The sequence below is a fragment of the Scyliorhinus canicula genome, chromosome 25 (assembly GCF_902713615.1).
Source record: "Scyliorhinus canicula chromosome 25, sScyCan1.1, whole genome shotgun sequence".
In the NCBI taxonomy this organism is placed as follows: domain Eukaryota; kingdom Metazoa; phylum Chordata; class Chondrichthyes; order Carcharhiniformes; family Scyliorhinidae; genus Scyliorhinus; species Scyliorhinus canicula.
In genome coordinates this window covers 15,038,469-15,058,322 of record NC_052170.1, presented here as the reverse complement: position 1 = coordinate 15,058,322, position 19,854 = coordinate 15,038,469, and the positions used below count along the sequence as shown (strand labels likewise).

General features: G+C 50.3%; 1 protein-coding gene across 4 annotated transcripts in view; it reads right to left on the bottom strand.

Moving 5' to 3' along the window:
* LOC119957216 (A-kinase anchor protein 8-like) overlaps nt 1-16,294 on the bottom strand; it is a 32,143-nt gene extending 15,849 nt beyond the window's left edge. For 2 of the 4 annotated variants that reach the window (XM_038785044.1, XM_038785046.1), the window contains exons 1-2: nt 16,180-16,272; nt 3,848-3,966 (exon numbers count right to left, since the gene is read on the bottom strand). In XM_038785044.1, coding sequence (XP_038640972.1) covers nt 3,848-3,857 — 10 coding nt within the window. In that variant the 5' untranslated portion in view covers nt 3,858-3,966; nt 16,180-16,272. Of the gene's footprint in view, nt 1-3,847; nt 3,967-16,179 lie in introns of all 4 variants that reach the window. The other 2 variants (XM_038785043.1, XM_038785045.1) reach the window with 2 other exon arrangements.
* Between the last annotated feature and the right edge of the window lie 3,560 nt (nt 16,295-19,854).

The window sequence follows — 19,854 nt, the reverse complement described above, 5'->3', positions numbered from 1 at the left end:
ACTCGTAAAGGGATCTTATTGCCATCTTGTTGAAGGAAGGTTAACCAGATGTAGTTAGAACATGATGGTATTATGTTAGGATATTAGACAAAAACAAACAGCTATTGGAGCTGCTTGAATCTTTTTGATCTAGTCTTGCTGAGGCTAGCGTAAGCAGTCAAGACAGATAAGGTTACAACCTACTGAAGAGCCCCTAGTATATGATTTATAATTGGCACCTACATCTCTTATCCATGAGATGGAGTGCGCTTTATCATATCATCCACTTTAATAAATTAAACCAGATTATTTCAACATTTCCTAATCCTTAAATTTGTGAAGTATTGAATGTTGATATATCGTAATGCCTCGAAGAGGGCAGCGGGAATGTGAATACCAGCATCCTACAGAACTCAACCAAGAACAATGTTAAAAATAGGGTCTTGCTACAGGTCTGTAGACAATTAAAAAAATAAAATAATTTAGAGTACGCAATTATTTTTTCCAATTAAGGGGCAATTTAGTGTGGCCAATCCACCTAGCCTGCACATCTTTGGGTTGTGGGGGTGAAACCCACGCAGACACGGGGAGAATGTGCAAACTCCACACGGACCCAGAGCCGGGATTTGAACCTGGGTCCTCAGCGCCGTAGGCTGCAATGCTAACCACCGTGCCACCGTCCTGCCCTTGTCTGTAGACAAATTGATAACAAGTTATATATTCATTCATCCAAACATTTCGGATATGGTGACTGATGAATCCCCAGTTATAAGCCCATTAGAAAAGTCAAATATAGTGCAGGATTGCTTCATGGATTTGGTCGGGAGATGTGGTTATACAAGAAATCATTGGATTGGTGACAGTAAGATCTTGTTCAATGACGGGATCAGGAAAAAAAAATACGAAGCACTAGCACTGAAGGACGACAGAATATAAATCAATTGGGATTACTCTGAACTGCCGTAACTCAATTCCCACCTGTATGCATTCATGCTGACCTGACACCGTTAATCTAGCCGTCAAAAGCCCAGGCAACTTCAGGCTTATATGCACTCATACATGTTGGTTTGCCTTGTTTCAATCCTGGATATTTGTGAAGGGCTATTAATTGGTAGATAGATCGGAAATTGTTGCTGATGCTAACAATTAATGCATCTGAAACAGCCAGCAGCGTGCCCGCAGTGTGTGGGGTTTTGAAGTGATTTGCAAAACTCACTACAGGGGATTTGAGAGAATAGGACAAAGAACAAATTGATGCATCACCTCAACCAGACTGTAGAATTCTTACTGAGACCTGCAAAGTCAAAAACCAAATGCTAAATCACATACAGAAAGCAATAAAAATGGGATTAGGAGGAGAAACAAACGAGAAAAAGCATAAAAAGCATTTAGTTTTAAAACCAATAACTGAAATGGAGTACTACTGAAAAAAGACAGGCCAAAGTTTTTCATCTTGCACTCAAGATACATCGTAACAGTACCAAATATCAGTATATAAAGGGAAAACTTTATTTATATTGTATGGCAAGAGTGTGCTGATTGCTTAGAAATGTGGACTCTTTAGAGGCATCATGAGAGTATGCACCAGTTGATGACTGACAATTAATTTCCAAGAATTCTTTCTCAGCTGATGACCCAGTGCCCAGTCTACCTCAGATTACCCTGGAAGGACAAGGTATCTCAAACATTACAGCAACAGGTGAAGTCACCTGTTTCATGCCGTTCCTATTCGGGAGCAGCAGGAGTGGAGTTTGCCACTAACAGGATACTGCTGTCAAGCCAAAAAGACATTCTGCCTCTCACAAAAATGAGTAATGTGGCATATGAATTTCACTGCCAGGCCAGTGTTTGCAACAGGCAAAGTATAGACCATAGTATAGTGGGCAGCACGGTGGCATTGTGGATAGCACAATCGTTTCACGGCTCCAGGGTCCCAGGTTCGATTCCAGCTTGGGTCACTGCCTGTGCGGAGTCTGCACATCCTCCCCGTGTGTGCGTGGGTTTCCTCCCACAGTCCAAAGATGTGCAGGTTAGGTGGATTGGCGATGATAAATTGCCCTTAGTGTTGGGTGGGGGTTACTGGGTTATAGGGATAGGGTGGAGGTGTTAACCCTGGGTAGGGTGCTCCTTCTAGGAGCCGGTGCAGACTCGATGGGCCGAATGGCCTCCTTCTGCACTGTAAATTCTATGAATTCTATACCCAACTTTGAAAAGCTCAATAACAGTGCCAACATTGGCTGCGATTTCACGAGTGGCCAACATTTGCTAAATAATCCTCTGTGTGCAAAGAACTTGGCAGTTAACTGTCAGTCACCACCAATTGGTGCATACTCTATGGCAATGCCACCTATAGTCAGAGTCCACCTACCAACCAATCAGCGTTCTCTTCTCATACAGTCCAAGTTGTTTTCCCCTTAATTGGTATTCTTGAAGTGACCTGATGAGCGCAAGATAAAAAGCTTTGACATTTCTTTCTTTTCAGCAATATTTGAGGTCTCCACTACCAAACGAATAATTGAAATCTGAAGGAATGCGTTTTCACAAGTAAATTTCCAGTGCTCAGAGGGGATATTTGACAGCAACTACAACTTAAACAAACTATTAAAATTACACTCATACTTGAATGGAAAAGCCCCAATCTTTTTCTGCCATTTATATCCAACGGAAAGCAATGCAACTTCACCCCTTTCACATATTTTAATGCTGAGTTACTCAGCGAGTTACTGCTAGAGCAGGGCAACTCCCGACAGCAAGTTCTGCATGACCACATTTAATTGTGTGTGCTGCATGCTGTTGTTGGACTTACTCCTCAATAATGCTGCCCATTGGTGGTCTCATTATTCGGAACACAAAAATCCCAGCCTACAGGTCCATCCATCATCACCAACCTCCTAAGCCCTCCCTGAATGTTCCATAGTATATGTCTAATGAAGACAAAAAAATGTTTGGAACCCCGAATATATGTTAGTTGAGGTAAAGTGGGAATTTTTATGAACGTACGAAAGGCAAAAACATGAGATCTCCAAATAAAGGGACCTACAGATGTAGTAATGAGTCCTGAATATATATTTTTCTTGCGATTGTAATTCTAATTTTCTGCCTAAATACAAAGCCAAATAAAAGCAATAATATATCTGAAAAAGGAATTGCCAAAATATGGCCAAATGTTGCAAATCAAGCAGCATTGTTCGCAACTCGATTCACACAGACCAAATTCCTGCAGTGACTGTGTCACAATTCTCCTGAACAGACTTTAGAACTGAGCTCCCAACTCCACCAAGGCTTAATGTCCACTAATTCTTAGCCTAAGATTCAGGAAGGAAATTAGAACGACAAACCAAAGTCTAAAGGGGCAGTTTTTGAGTAAGCTTCTAGCTTTTGAATGAAGGACAGAGGCAGTAAGCTAGAATAGTTTGAGCACATTACAGGGCATTGGGCCAAGATAGTTAAAGGTGCATGATTGATGGAAACTTCACAATCTGAGCAGCCAGAAACTCAACAAAGTGGACTTCAGCAGGGGTGACAATACCACCATCAAAAAGTCAGCTATTTATTAAAAGCATTTTTAGAAATAATTCAGAAAAATGAGAAATATTTCTGAAGTCACATCAGACTCGACATGCTAACCGTTTCTCTCTCCACAGATGCTGTCAGATCTGCCGAGTCTTTCCAGGTTGCCAGCATCCACACTATTTTGCTTTTATAAAACTTGATTGCACTGCTCTGCGTATCCTTTAACTTGCCAATTTGCCCCCCTACATTTCCTTGAAGCTTTAAAAAAAAACATTAACTAAAATGCAATTTCCTGTTTATAACAAAGCAAGACAGTAAAGGGTTTTTAAAAAAAGTAAATCACACCCACACACACCTCCTTCCATTGCTTTTGGTTGCGGATCTTCGCACTAGTACTGAAGCTTTTATCAAGTTGGATTCTTTATAAGCACTTGAACGGATTGTACGATTACAAGAATTATTAATCTGTATTAACTGTAAAAAAAAATCAAGGACTTTTTTTAAACCTCTAGTGTGAAAAAGCTTTTAACGTTTCTGAACACAATCATATTGCTGCAGGCAGTGTACGGCAATGAAATCCACCACAGGGGCAACATTTATATCAGTTACCAGGATGATAAAAACAGCCAGCAGCAGCCAGCAACCACACTAAGGTGCGCTGACAGATTTACACGACGGTGTGTCTCCAAGTTACTCAATTGTCAAGGGTTACAGTACATGTCTTTTGTGATGTCCCTCCTCTCCAATGATTTCTTCCCCTCCACCATCCATCGCTCGTCCCATTTTCCTTTTATGGTGACATAAGTGCGGGGAACAATTACGGAATGGGTTGTGGCCCAGCTTTTTGGAGACTACAAGTGATAGGTGGCAGAGATCTCAGGCTAGGGCCACATGCTCCTGGGGTCATAATTTCAGGCTGGCAAGGACAGGATATCAAAGTGGCACCAAGACAACATGCTAGAAGGTTGCAAATGCCTTTCAGTCCACAGTGGACGGAAGATTCAGGCTGCAGATTTTATATTCTACTGGTGCATGTAGAGAATTGATTTGGGCTGGATTCAAGCCAGAGCAGGCTTATTATTAGGGAAATGGAAGCACCATACTCTGAAAAAAACAATGCATGCAAGAGAGACATTGCTGCAGAGACTATTTACATTGAAGACATATTGCAGGAGCTACATACCAGTAACTTAACAAGGTTAGGCTGGGAAGAATGGGGGATTTTGGGAATATTTGACTCTAAATATGGGGCAATTTAAGCGTTAAAGCTGGGGTTGTGTGTTTGACTGCAGTGGTCCTGTTTTAAAAAAAAATATTTGGTTTGCAGGGTCTGGGAGAAGATGAAATTGACCAGAAGAATGTGTTTTGCAGTCTGGGCAGATGCACTGTGGTTTGGGGAAAGTCCCTGGGGAGTTAATGTGCTTTTGGCCTGGAGAGGTAATTTGTTAGGGAGATCAAGTCATTGCTGGGTGGAGCTAAAAGATTCAGAGAGAGATTTTGAGAAAGTTTTGGAGAGGTGCTGAAGTCTGATCTGGCAACTCTTGTTTTGATCATAAGTAAAGGCAGTTTTCCCTCCAGCAGGATAGTTAGAAAAGAGTAGTAATATTTAAAGCAGTGTCATCTTGCCTGAGGACAAGGAAGAAGCTGAAATGCGCCAGGTGAAACAGCTTTTTGAAGACATTCAGCCAACGTCTGAAGGGATTCTAACAGGAGCCAAATCTGGCCTGTAAAGCATTTTGCCATGTTGATTTTAAGATGGATTGAGAGCTGTTATGTTTCGGTTCTTGGCGTTAACAGGGAATTGAGTAGTGGTGTTCAAAGGGTAATTCTAAGTGTTAAAGAGTTTAATATCGTATTCGGAATTAATTTGGTTTTAAAAATACCAAATCCCTATTTCTTCAGCAATCACTCCTGGGGCGAATCATTCTTTCCGTGCAGTCTTATAAAATAAACTAAAATATTGGGGGCTTGGTCCAGTATCCTAGCCACTGCTGGGGTCTGGTCTAGAATGGCAATAAGGCAAACATTTGGCTACATCGAAAATGTTAATTTTATCAGCTTCAATACTCAGAGGTTGCAAAAGAAGAACAGCACCACCTTCCTGTGAACATTGGACATGGCCATTCTGTGGTGTATTCAATTGACAAACCTGTAATACATGTAAGCTGTCCCAAAATAAGAATGTGAGGACATCATTACTTTTCAGAAGGATCTGTATCAGTTATCTTCAGCTAAATTAAACTGAACAAATGAAATAATTCACATATGGTTAAAAAAAAGTTAAACATACAACATATAGAATTGAAGCATGATTTTGAAAGGGACATCAATAACATGGTCTAGAAATTATAGCAAACAAATGAAACTATAGTGGGATTATACAGCCAAGAACACAAAGCTATGGTAACTTTTTATAATGTAATAGAATAAAAGTACATAAAATATAATTTACACTTTTGGCCATCCATACATCTTAATTTCTGCTTTAGACTTGCAAGAAAATACTTGGCAGGGCTCGACATCAACTCTCTGATTTGGGAGATGTGTTTTCCATCTCTGAGTAACCATACAAGCCAAAAAAAGTAACCAGTCTGCATGAGGAAGTGACTTGGCATGGATTTATTTGAAAATATGTTCTAAAATTGCTGTGCCTTCTAGGACCCGATGACTACCATTCTAAAAATACATCAGTGGAGACAAAAGTTGTTTGGAGGGTTCCCATTAAGTGATATTCACCCACTACTATTACCCCAGAAGCACAAAGTTCCGCCGGCACAATAAATTCCTCCTCAGGTAACAGAGCGAACTAATCCAGCCACATTTAGTTTCATATCTTAGAGGGAACCCAGGTGAAATCAGGACCTCATGTTGGAAAACACACTATGTGGCAACGCACATTAATACAAGCCACTCACAAATGCTATTTTTAAATTCAATCCCAATGCACATCTTAAAATAATCCTAACCCAGAAAAATAACGCATCCAATTCTCTAATCACCAAGGCAACTACATGATGGAGACTGTTGCACTAGTGTTTCTATGTTACAGTTCATTACAACAGGAAACAACGACCAGTTGTTACATGCAGACAAAACATACAATCGGATGTATAAACAATTTTGTGACCGTAGGGATTTATACAGTAGTAGCAGTCCCCACAGCCTATTCCTCCATTCAAAATTAGATCATGCTTGATCTGTACCTAACCAATTTACCTTAATATCTTTGCCTAAAAAAAAAATTCAACCAGTCTTATCAGTTAGGAGAAACCTGCATACAAACTTAAAACTCCAAAAATACAGATTGCAACATATCAACATTGCAGCAAAAGAGACGACCATCATTGCAGAATATGGCACAGGGGGCTGCCTTTCAACCAAATATGTCCAGGCTGGGTCTTTGGTAGAGTTTACCCAATTAATCCCATTTCTTTGCTCTTGACCCAGTAGATTTCCCCATGTAAGCAAGTTGACTGCCACAGAATGAAACATGTTTAATCAAGAACAGAACCAAACCTAGGAAGCACTGGAGCACGAGAATAAGCTTTAGCAATGGCACAAAACTACAAATGACAATGTTGCACCCAGACCAAGGGAAAAGGAGGAACCACAAGATCAAAAAAAAAAATCAATTTTCCCCATAATCTGTACATCACATACCAGGCCCCTGCATATATAAATTGATGAAGATCGCTAAATGTATAGGTGGCACAGCTCGAGGGGGTAAAAAAACGGGATTGAACGGGAAATGTCTCAGTCACTGAATAAAAAGTAGTCATAAAACAGAGTGTACCAAGCAGAGAATGCCACTAAGTACACCAATGAACAGAAACATGAAAAATAGAATCACGAGTAGGCAATCTAACCCCTTGAGCTTGCTCTGCCATTCAAATATAATCATGGTCGATCCTCTATCTTAACATCATACTCATGCTCTCTCCCCATATCCCTTGATGCCTTTTGTCTAGAAATCAACCTATCTTAAATATATTCAGTGACTTGGCCTCCACAGCCTTGCGTGGTAGAGAATTCCACAGGTTCACCACCCTCAGTGAAGGAATTTCTCCAGGGGGCGGCACAGTGGCTAGTACTGCTGTCTTACGACACCAAGTACCCGAGTTCGTCCCAGTCCAGAATCATTGTCCGTGCAGAGTTTGCACATTCTCCCCATGTCTGCGTGGGTCTCATTCCCACAAACCAAAAATTTGCAGAGTAGGTGGATAGGCCACGCTAAATTGTCCCTTAATTGGAAAAAAAAAATTGGGCACTTTAAATTTATATTTAAAAAAAGAAATTTCTAATTTCAGTCATAAATGGTCTAACTCATATCCTGAGACTGTGACCCCTTGATCGAGACCTCCCAGCCATGGTGAACATCTTCCCTGCATCCAGCCCAGTCAGAATTTAATGTTTTAATGAGATCACCCCTCAATTCTTCTAAATTCCAGTGAATACAGCCCCAGTCGATCCAATCTTTCCCCATACAACAATCCTGTCACCCCAGGAAGTGTATCCTTTCTTAAATAAGGAGACCAAAACTGCACACAACACTCCGTGTAGGTTCTCCAAGGCCCTATATGGCTATAGTAAGACATACTTGCTCCTACACTGAATAGGTACTTTGCATCAGTCTTCACAGTGGAAGACACCAGTGGCATACCAGAACTTCAAGAGTCAGGAGACAGAGGTGAGTGAAGTGGCCATCACTAAGGAGATGGTGCTGAGGAAACGGAAAGTCTGAAGGTGGATAAATCACCCAGACTGGATGAAGGAGATAGCTGAGGCGGTGGTGGAGGCATTGGTCGTGATCTTTCAGGAATCACTGGAGATAGGGAAGGTCCCAGAGGATTAGAAAATGGCTAATGTAACACCATTGTATAAGAAGGGAGGGAGGCAGAAAACAGGAAAATAAAGGCAGGGGTGCAAGATTTTAGAGTCAATGTTTTGCAAAAAAAAATTCTAATTAAAAGGGCAATTTAGCATGGCCAATCCACCTACCCTGCACATCTTTGGATTGTAAACGTAAACACGTGGAGAATGGGCAAACTCTCACACGGACAGTGAGAGTCTATTATTAAGGATGAGATTGCAGAATACTTAGAAGTTGATGGTAAAATAGGACAGAGTCAGCATGGATTTGGCAAGGGGAGGTCAAGCCTGACAAAACTGTTAAAACTCTTGAGGTTGGGTGGCACGGTAGTGCAGTGGTTAGCACTGCTGCCTCACAACGCTGAGGACCCGGATTTGATCCAGGCCCCTGTCCATATGGTATTCACACATTCTTCCCGTGTCTTTGTGGCTCTCACACCCAGAACCCAAATAGATGTGCAGGGTAAATGAATTGTCCATACTAAACTGCCCCTCAATTGGAAAAAATAAAATAATTGGATACTCTTCAGTTATATTAAAAAAATAAGCCTTAGAGGTGGTAACAAGGCAGTTAGACAAAGGAGAACCATGGAATTTACAGTGCAGGAGGCTATTCGGCCCATCGAGTCTGCACCAGCCCTTGGAAAGAGCACCTCACACAAGCCCACACCTCCACCACATCCCCGTAACCCCACCCAACCTTTTTGGACACTGAGGGCAATTTATTATTAGCATGGCCAATCCACCTAACCTGCACAACCAGTGGACATGATCGATTTGGATTTCCAAAAGGCCTTAAAAAGGTGCAAAGCGCCCCTGATGTTAAGGGCATAGTACCGTCATGGAAAGGCGGCGGAAAGTGGGGATAAAGGGTTCCTTTTCAGGGTGGCAACTGGTGACTAGTGATATTCCACAGGGGCCAGAGTCGTGACCACGATATACATTAATGATGTGGAAGGATCAGGGCAGCACGGTGGCGCAGTGGGTTAGCCCTGCTGCCTCACGGCACTGAGGTCCCAGGTTCGATCCCGGCTCTGAGTCACTGTCCATGTGGAGTTTGCATTCTCCCTGTGTTTGCGTGGGTTTCGGCACCACAACCCAAAGATGTGCACGCTAGGTGGATTGGCCACGCTAAATTGCCCCTTAATTGGAAAAAAATGAATTGGGTACTCTAAATTTTTTTTTTAATGATGTGGAAGGATCAACTGAGGGTATTATTGATAAGTTGTAGATGATACAAAGATATGTAAAGGAACAGGCTGTGTTGAGGAAGCAGAGAGGCTGCAAGGATCTGGACAGGCTAGAAGAGTAAACAAAGTTGGCAGATGGAATACAATGTAAAAAAAGTGAGGGGTTGTGCACTTGGGTAGGAAGAGGCACAAAGGGACTTAAGAGTCCTAATTCAGGAATCTCTTAAGGTTAACATGCAAGTTCAGTTGGCAGTTAGGAAGGCAAATACAATGTTAGCATTCATTAGGGGCAGCACAGTAGCATAGTGGTGAGCACAGTTGCCTCACAGCTCCAGGATCGATTCCCGATTTGGGTGACTGTCTGTGTGGAGTCTGCACGTTCTCCCCGTGTCCGCATGGGTTTCCTCCGGGTGCTACGGTTTCCTCCCACAGTCCAAAGATGTGCAGGTTAGGTGGATTGGCCATTCTACATTCCACTTAGTGTCCAAAATGGTTAGGTGGAGTTACCCGGGATAAAGGGGATAGGGTGACGCTTGGGATTTAAGGAGGGTGCTCTTTCCAAGGGCCGGTGCACACTCGATGGGCTGAACGGCTTCCTTCTGCACTGTAAATTCTATGAGAGCTAGAATACAAGAGCAGGGATGTACTTCGGAGGCTGTTTAAGGCTCTCGTCAGTTACCATTTGGAGTACTGTGAACAGCTTTGGGCCCCGCATCTATAGTTGGGTGTAGTGGCCTTGGAGAGGGTCCAGAAGAGGCTCACAAGAATGATCCCTAGAATGAATGACTTGTCATGAGGAGCAGTTGAGGACTCTGGGTCTGTACTCATTGAGTTTAAAAGGATGAGGGGGGAATCTCATTGAAACATACAGAACATAGAGGCCTAGGTAGTGAACGTGGAGAGGATGTTTCACCTAGTAGGAAAAACTGAAGCCCGAGGATACAGCCTCAGACTAAAACTGAGATGAGGCGGAATTTCTTCAGCTGGAGGGTGATGAAACTCATTGCTCCAGAAGGCTGTGGAGGCCAAACCACCAAGTGTCTTTAAGACAGAGATAGATAGGTTTGATTAATAAGGGATGAGGGACGGGGATGAGAAACATATCAGCCATGACTGAAAAGCAGAGGAGACCCGATGGGCAGAATGGCCTCTTTTGCACTGTGATGTGACATTCTTTTTTTTGAAGGACAGGCGGGAAGGAAAGGGTGGTGAGGTATGAGACGGAATAAGTACAATAGCAAGAAGTGATTTTGGGTCGGAAGATGTAGAATCCATTATGGGTGGAGGTAAGAAATAACAAGGGGAAGATGATACTGGTGGCAGTAGTCTATAGGCCCCTTATAGTAGCTATAACGCAGGACAGGGAATGAGGGCATGTAATAAAAGCGGGGGGGGGGGGGGGGGGGGGGGGGGGCTGGGACCACGCCACAGGCGGGAGGGGGGGGGGGGCTGGGACCACGCCACAGGCGGGAGGGGGGGGGGGTGGGACCACGCCACAGGCGGGGGGGGGGGGGGGGGGGGCTGGGACCACGCCACAGGCGGGAGGGGGGGGGGGGCTGGGACCACGCCACAGGCGGGAGGGGGGGGCTGGGACCACGCCACAGGCGGGAGGGGGGGGCTGGGACCACGCCACAGGCGGGAGGGGGGGGGGGGGCTGGGACCACGCCACAGGCGGGAGGGGGGGGCTGGGACCACGCCACAGGCGGGAGGGGGGGGGGGCTGGGACCACGCCACAGGCGGGAGGGGGGGGGGCTGGGACCACGCCACAGGCGGGAGGGGGGGGGGGCTGGGACCACGCCACAGGCGGGAGGGGGGGGGGGCTGGGACCACGCCACAGGCGGGAGGGGGGGGCTGGGACCACGCCACAGGCGGGAGGGGGGGGGGCTGGGACCACGCCACAGGCGGGGAGGGGGGGGGCTGGGACCACGCCACAGGCGGGAGGGGGGGGGGGCTGGGACCACGCCACAGGCGGGAGGGGGGGGGGGGCTGGGACCACGCCACAGGCGGGAGGGGGGGGGGGGGCTGGGACCACGCCACAGGCGGGAGGGGGGGGGGCTGGGACCACGCCACAGGCGGGAGGGGGGGGGGGGGGCTGGGACCACGCCACAGGCGGGAGGGGGGGCTGGGACCACGCCACAGGCGGGAGGGGGGGGCTGGGACCACGCCACAGGCGGGAGGGGGGGGCTGGGACCACGCCACAGGCGGGAGGGGTGGCTGGGATCACGCCACAGGCGGGAGGGGGGGCTGGGATCACGCCACAGGCGGGAGGGGGGGCTGGGATCACGCCACAGGCGGGAGGGGGGGCTGGGATCACGCCACAGGCGGGAGGGGGGGCTGGGATCACGCCACAGGCGGGAGGGGGGGCTGGGATCACGCCACAGGCGGGAGGGGGGGCTGGGATCACGCCACAGGCGGGAGGGGGGGGGGGGAAAGAGAGGCTTAGATAATGCCACAGGCACAATGGGTAGCAGCGGCTCGGACTGCACCACAGGCCCGATTCGTGGAGGTGGGGGGGGGGGGGCCTGGGATAGTCCCACACGCAGCGTGGTGGTGGGGGTGTTGGGATCCTACCATGCCACAGGCGGAATGGGGGAGCCTGTGCCATGGGCAGGATGGGATTGCGCCAATCAGATTATGGGGGGGGGGGAGGAGTGAAGAGAGAATAATGCCATATGCGGGTTTGGAGGTCACGGGGGAGGGAAACGTGTCACAGGCAGAATGGGGGGGGAAAGAGAACGGGAATTGGGGGTGGGTCGCATGACAGGTGGGATGGGATCATGCCACAAGGGGGAGTCTTCCCACATGCTGGATGGGGGGGGGGGCTGGGTTCATGCCACAGGCGGGACGGGGAGAGGGGGCTGGGATTGTGCCAGACAGGATGGAGGTGGGAGAGAATCATGTTAGAAGCGGGACGGTGGAAGGATTGCACCCGAGGTGGGATGGGTGGGGGTCTGGGATCGCAAGGGTGGAGGTCATGCCACTTGTGGGATGGGGGGGGGGGCCTAGGGTCGTGCCAGATGTGGCATGGGGGGGCTGGGATAGTGCCACACGTGGCATGGGGGGGTGGCTGGGATAGTGCCACAGATGGGATGGGGGGGTAGCTGGGATAGTGCCACAGGTGGGGGGGTGGGCTGGGATCACATCACAGGCTCACGCCACCGGGGGGGGGGGGGGGGGGGGGCAGCTGGGTGGGATCACGCCACAGGCAGCATTTGGAAGGAGTGGCTGTGATTGTACCATGCCAGAGGCGGACATGCCTCAGGTGGGATTGGGGGGTGGGGGTGGGGTGCACTGATGCCAGTCCGGGGAGGGGGGGGGGGGGGGGGGGGGGAGAAGAGATAGTCGCGCCACGGGCAAGACGGGTGGGAGGCTGAGATAATGCCACAGGCACAATGGGTAGCAGCGGCTCGGAATGCACCACAGGCCCGATTCGTGGAGGTGGGGGGGCCTGGGATAGTCCCACACGCAGCGGCAGGGGTGTGGAATGGGGGAGCCTGCGCCATGGGCAGGATTGGATAGTGCCAATCAGGATATTGGGGGGGGGGGGGGGGGGGGGCAAGAGAGAGTGAGAGGAGGGGAGAATAATGCCATATGTGAGTTTGGAGGTCACGGGGGAGGGGATTGTGTGACAGGCAGAATGGGGGGGGGGGGGGAAGAGAGAGAGAGAACGGGAATTGGGGGCGGGTTGCATCACAGGTGGGATGGGATCATGCCACAAAGGGGGGGGGGGGGGGGATCATGCCACAAGCGGGACGGGGAGAGGGGTCCGGGATTGTGCCACAAGCGGGATGGGGGTGACTGGGACAGTGCCACAGGCGGGATGGGGGTGGCTGGGATAGTGCCACAGGCGGGATGGGGGTGGCTGGGACAGTGCCACAGGCAGGATGGGGGTGGCTGGGACAGTGCCACAGGCAGGATGGGGGTGGCTGGGACAGTGCCACAGGCGGATGGGGGTGGCTGGGACAGTGCCACAGGCGGGGGGGGGGGGGGGGGGGGGGGTGGCTGGGACAGTGCCACAGGCGGGACGGGGTTAGGTGATAGCGTCACAGGGTTGTGCAAGTCTGGATTTGGAGGGGGCTGGCGGGGAAAGAGACTTACTGCCATAGGCTGGATGGGGGGGGGGGGGGGTGGTAAGGACCGTGCCACAGGCTGGGGGGGGGGAACCGTGCCACAGGCTGGGGGGGGGGGGGGGGGCGAGAACCGTTGCCAAAGGGTTTGGGGGGGCTGCACAGGCTGGGGGGGGGTTAACCGTGCCACAGGCTTGGGGGGGGGTGAATCGTGCCACAGGCTGGGGGGGGGGGGGGGGGGGGAAATCGTGCCACAGGCTGGGCGGGGGGGGGGGGGGGGGGGGGGAGAATAGCGCCACAGGCTTGGGGGGTGGGGGGAGGGGGGGGGGGGGGAAGAGAGAATCGTGCCACAGGCTGGGGGGGGGAAGAGAAAGAGAATAGTGCCACAGGCTTGGGGGGGGGGGGGGGGGGGGGGGGGCCTGAGAAAGAGAGAATCGTTGCCACAGGCTGGGGGGGGGGGGGGGGGGGGAGGAGAGAAGAGAAAGTGAATAGTGCCACGGGGGGGGGGGGGGGGGGGGGGGAAGAGAGAATAGTGCCACAGGCGGGGAGGGGGGGGGGAAGAGAGAGAGAATAGTGCCACAAGCTTGGTGGGGGCTGGGGAAAGAGAGAGAGAATAGTGCCACAGGCGGGGGGGGGGGGGGGGGGGGGGGGCTGGGACAGTGCCACAGGCGGGACGGGGGTAGGATAGCGTCACAGGGTTGTGCAAGTCTGGATTTGGAGGGGGCTGGCGGGGAAAGAGAATACTGCCATAGGCTGATGGGGGGGGGGGGGGTGGTAAGGACCGTGCCACAGGCTGGGGGGGGGGGGGGGGAGAAACCGTGCCAAAGGGTTTGGGGGGGGCGTGCTCACAGGCTGGGGGGGGGGGGGGGGGGGTGAATCGTGCCACAGGCTGGGGGGGGGGGCCGGGGAAATCGTTTGCCACAGGCTGGGCGGGGGGGGGGGGGAGAATAGCGCCACAGGCTTGGGGGGGGGAGGGGGGGGGGGGAAAGAGAGAATGTGCACAGGCTGGGGGGGGGGAAGAGAAAGAGAATAGTGCCACAGGCTGGGGGGGGGGGGGCCTGAGAAAGAGAGAATCGTGCCACAGGCTGGGGGGGGGGGGGGGGGGAGAGAAGAGAAAGTGAATAGTGCCACGGGGGGGGGGGGGGGGAAGAGAGAATAGTGCCACAGGCGGGTAGGGGGGGGAAGAGAGAGAGAATAGTGCCACAAGCTGGTGGGGGCTGGGGAAAGAGAGAGAGAATAGTGCCACAGGCTGGGGGGGGGGGGGGGGGGGGAAGAGAGAGAATCGGGCCACATGCTTGTTGGAGGGGGGGGGCGTGCCACAGGCTTGGGGGGGGGGGGGGGGGAAGAGAAGAGAGAGAGAGAATAGTGCCACAGGTTTGGTTGGGGGACGGGACCGTGCCACAGGCTTGGTTGGGGGGAGGGGGGGGGAAGAGAGAGAGAATAGTGCCACAAGCTTGGTGGGGGCTGGGGAAAGAGAGAGAGAATAGTGCCACAGGCTGGGGGGGGGGGGGGGAAGAGAGAGAATCGTGCCACATGCTTGTTGGAGGGGGGGGGGCGTGCCACAGGCTTGGGGGGGGGGGAAGAGAAGAGAGAGAGAGAATAGTGCCACAGGTTTGGTTGGGGGGACGGGACCGTGCCACAGGCTTGGTTGGGGGGGGGGGGGGGGAAGAGAAGAGAATCGTGCCACGGGGGGGGGGGGGGGGGGTAAGAGGAGTGAGACCACAGGCTGGATGACACCGCGCCACAAGCGGGATGGTTTGTTTTTGGGGTGGTGGGGTAATGGGGAAGCCGCCTGGTTGGAACGCCAGGCTTGTGAGCGCGTGGACGAGCGGCGGGGGCGCGCCCCAGGCAGATGGAGGAGGCGGCAGCCGCCGCCATTTTGTGGCGTTCGAGCCCAGCGAAGAGAACGGGGCTCCCTCCCCGTTCTCCCGCCACAAACACTCGCCCGACCTCCAACATGCCGAAAACAAAACGATCAAAACCAAACAGAGCAGCGAATTTCGACAGAAAAAAAACACATTTTAAAAAATAGTAGGAGGGGAAATCGATCCCGGCCGCACGTGGGCAGGGCGGCGCGCTTCACGCAGTTAAAATTCCCCTCGGCCGGGTGGGCAGGATGTTGGGGGAAAAATGCACACACACGGGGCTGGATTATTTCTCGAATTGTGGTGCCGTTTTGATTTAGAAAGAAACCGGGGTTGGGGGGGTAATAATGTAGGAATGTTCGACCTCCGCCGAGCGGCCCGGCCCTGACTGACAGCCGCCCTGGCCAATCGAAGGCGGCGCTGGCAGCGACCCGGCCAATCAGCGGAGACTATCTGGGCGGGGCCAAGGCAGCTCCCTCCCTCCGAGCGCTCCCGGCTTAAAAAAAAGATGGCGGATTGGGGGGGTGGGAAGAGGAAAAAAAACCGTCAGGCCGCTTATCTAGAGAATCGTTTCTCTCAATAAAGACAGCGGTGAGGGTAGGAGGGGGAAAGAATCGCTGCATTTCCCAATCTAAGCGTCGAGGGGACGTTGTGTGCCGGAATTAGAGGCTGAGAGGAAAGCCCGATTGTACCCACCTCCGTAGCGACCGTCCATTGTGGTCCGGCTTCAGAAAGAAAACCGTTCGGGCCTCGGCGACGTCAGAAGCGCGGAGGTGGTGCCGGGGAGGGGGGGGGAGGAGAGACACGTTGCGTGGCTGCGTCACCGGTGGGAGGACGCCCGCCAGCGCGAGTCACGTGCGTCCATACGTCACCGGGGATGGGGAGAGCCGCGCCGCGCCCCCCCCAGTTCCCCGCCCCCCCAATTCCCAGCCCGCGAGGGTCACGTGGGAGGCGCCTGCTCGCTCTCTCACCCCCCCTCCCGTCGCAGAGCGAAAGGAGGACACTCGGCCCGTCGAAGTCTGCACCGACCCTCTGAAAGAGCGCCCCCCCCCACGCCGAGGACCCCTCTCCCAGCCCTATTCCCGCAACGACCCCTCCCCACCCGCCGCTTTGGACATCTAGGGCGCAATTTAGTCCACCTAAATGGAAATGAAAATCGGTTAGTGTCACAAGTTGGCTTCAAATTAAGTTACTGTGAAAAGCTCCTCATCGCCACTTTCCGGCGCCTGTTCGGGGAGGCTGGTACGGGAACCCACACGTCTTTGGATTGTGGGTGGAAACCGGAGCAAACCCGCGCGTGCACGGGGAGAACGTGCATGGGGGTCTCTGGCGACGTGAAGCAGCAGTGCTAGCCACTCCCTGCCGCATACAGTGTGGCCATAAGATATAGGCGCAGAATTAGGCATCCGGTCCATCGAGTGTGCTCCGCCATTCAATCGTGGCTGATATGATTCTCCTGCTGTGTCGCCATAACCCCTGATCTCCTTTTTAATCAAGAACCTATCTGTCTCTGTCTTAAAGACACTCAGTGGCCTCCCCAGTCTTCTGCGGCAAAGAGTTCCACAGATTCACCACCCTCTGGCTGAAGAAATTCCTCCTCATCTCAGATGTAAAGGATCGTCCCCTCTGTCTCAGGCTGTGCCCTCGGGTTCTAGTTTTCCCTACAATTGGAAACACCTCCCCGTCCACTCTCTCCAGGCATCTAATTATCCTACACGTTTTCAATAAGATCCCCCTTCAAAGAGCGGCATGCAACGCAGTGGTTAGCACTGGGACTACGGCGCTGAGACCCGGATTCAATCCCGGCTCTGGGTCACTGTCCATGTGAAGTTTGCACATTCTCCCCGTGTCTGCGTGGGTCTCGCCCACACAACCCAAAGATGTGCAGGTTAGGTGGATTAGCCACGCTAAATTGCCCCTTAATTAGAAAAAAAATAATAATTGGGCACTCTAAATTTATATTTTAAAAAATCCCCCTTCGTCCTTCTAAACTCCAATGAGTACAGACCCAGAGTGCTCAACCCTTCCTCATATGATAAGCTCTTCGTTCCGGGGATCATTCTTGTGAACTTCCTCTGGACACTTTCCAAGGTCAGCACATCCTTCCTTAGATACGGGGCCCAAGACTGCTCACTATACCCCAAGTCGGGTCAGGCCAGAGCCTTATACAGCCTCAGAAGTACATCCGTGGTCTTATATTCTAGCTCTCGACATGAATGTTAACATTGCATTTGCCTTTCTAACTGCCGACTGAACCCGCACGTTAACCTGAAGAGAATCTTGAACTAGGACTCCCAAGTCCCTTTGTTCTTCTCATTTCCGAAGACTTTTCTCTTTTAGAAAATAGTCTAGCCTCCATTCGTCCTACCGCACACTTTCCTTCATTGGATTCCATCTGCTACTTCTTTGCACACTCTCTTAGCCTGTCCAAGTCCCCCTGCTTCCTCAATACTACCTGTCCCTTTGCATCTTTGTATCATCTGCAAAGTTAGCAACAGTGCCCTCCGTTCCTTCTTCGACATCGTTAATCTATATTGTGAAAGGTTCTGGTCCCAACACTGACACCTGAGGCATCGGCTGCCATCCTGAAAAAGACCCCTTTATTCCCACTCTCTGCCTTCTGCCAATCCTCTATCCATGCCACTGTCTTACCCTTAACACCATGGATTGGCGGGTGGGGAGGGGGGGGGTGAACTGTGACATGGGGGACGGATTGAAGGATTTTCGGCGTTTGGAAGAATCTAATTTGTGATCTCAGGGAAACGTACAAAATTCTTCCAGGGCATCACGGTGGCACACTGGTTAGCACTGCTACTTCACAGCGCCAGGGACCCGGGTTCGATTCCGACCCTGGGTGACTGGAGTTTGCGCGTGCTCCCTGTGTCTGTGTGGGTTTCCTCCAGGTGCTCCGGTTTCCTCCCACAATCCAAAGATGTGCAGGTTCAGGGATTAGTTCATATGCACCTAAGATGGATTTTTTTCACCTCCTCATAAGTCCCAGATACGTCCTCCGGTAATGATGCAAACATTTCAATAGCCCTACCTACCAGCTTTGTTTGAATCAGTAATACCTACATGTCCTGTGGCCATTTCATTTGTTTAGCTACCTTCTCAAATGAAATGAAAAAGGCTTCCACCTCCTTCTCATCAAACCTTGGCAATGCTTGGACATATTTAAATAGATCCCCACCAAGCCTTCGACTATGACACTCTTTCTCACTATCCTCATCACTATCCTCCAACTGTACGTTTCCCTTTATGTCTGCCAATTTTAACTGACTGTTATGCTTCATAGCCATTTTCTGAAGTTCAAACTCTCTTTTTCACTTTCCTCTCTATCTCTTTCTTTTTGTTCTGCCAGGGCTATTCTTTCTTGGTTTCTTTCCTTTCTCTCCTTTTCTTTTACCCCGATCTGTATCTCCCTTTCTCTTTCTTTTTTTCTCATTGCATATTCAAGCTGCTTTAATAATTTTTCATGTTCAAGTTGCTTAATCTGCAACTGGATCTTTGCCATTTCTAATGAGTCAGACTGTATCTCATGCAATGGTCAGCCCATCTTTTGGCATTTTGTCAGGTACTGTTAACTGCAATGTTTTTGCCAAATCTAAAAGTCTGTTTTAAGTCTCTGTCCGTAAGGTACTGTGTGTGACCATCTCCACCCCCAAAAGCTTCAGAGCCTCTGAAAGCCATTGTCTGCAACACACTCCCCACTTAAACTAAAATACCACACCTGAAAAGCAACCACAATATGCTCACCCCTCACTGTTTTTAAGTTCACTAAGCCAATCCAATAGATAGATGTTTATCCCCCTCGAGCCCCCAGTCTGTTATGGGCCAGGGTTTAGAGAACCCCAAGGAGTTCACCTTTTAATAGACTGTGGTATGGGAGCACACAACCCACTCTACAGGTGTGGTACAGCAAAAAATGTAAAGTATTTTTTAAAGCAAAACAATGTTTATTGTATGAACTCAAGTTAACCTTTTTAAAACATACAGTGAACATCTGAACAACCATCAATTCAAATATAACCCCCAAAGAATACAACACTAAGTAATCCTTAAGCTATACTTTTAACATCCATAAGACTTTTAAAAAAACTTTTAACAGAAGCACATCACAGTCTTTGGATTACAGAGAGAGAGAGACTAATACATCTTCTGGCTGTGACTGCAGCTATCCAGCCCTGAAAACGAAACTAAAACACACCCTGCAGCAAACAGCCTAAAACAAAAGTAAAAAAGCTGACAGACAGCCCAGCTCCACCCACACTCTGACATCACTGATAAACACCCATTTCTTAAAGGTACATTTCTTAAACACCCATTTCTTAAAGGTACCCTCACATGACAGGGAGCGTTCCCCATTATCGG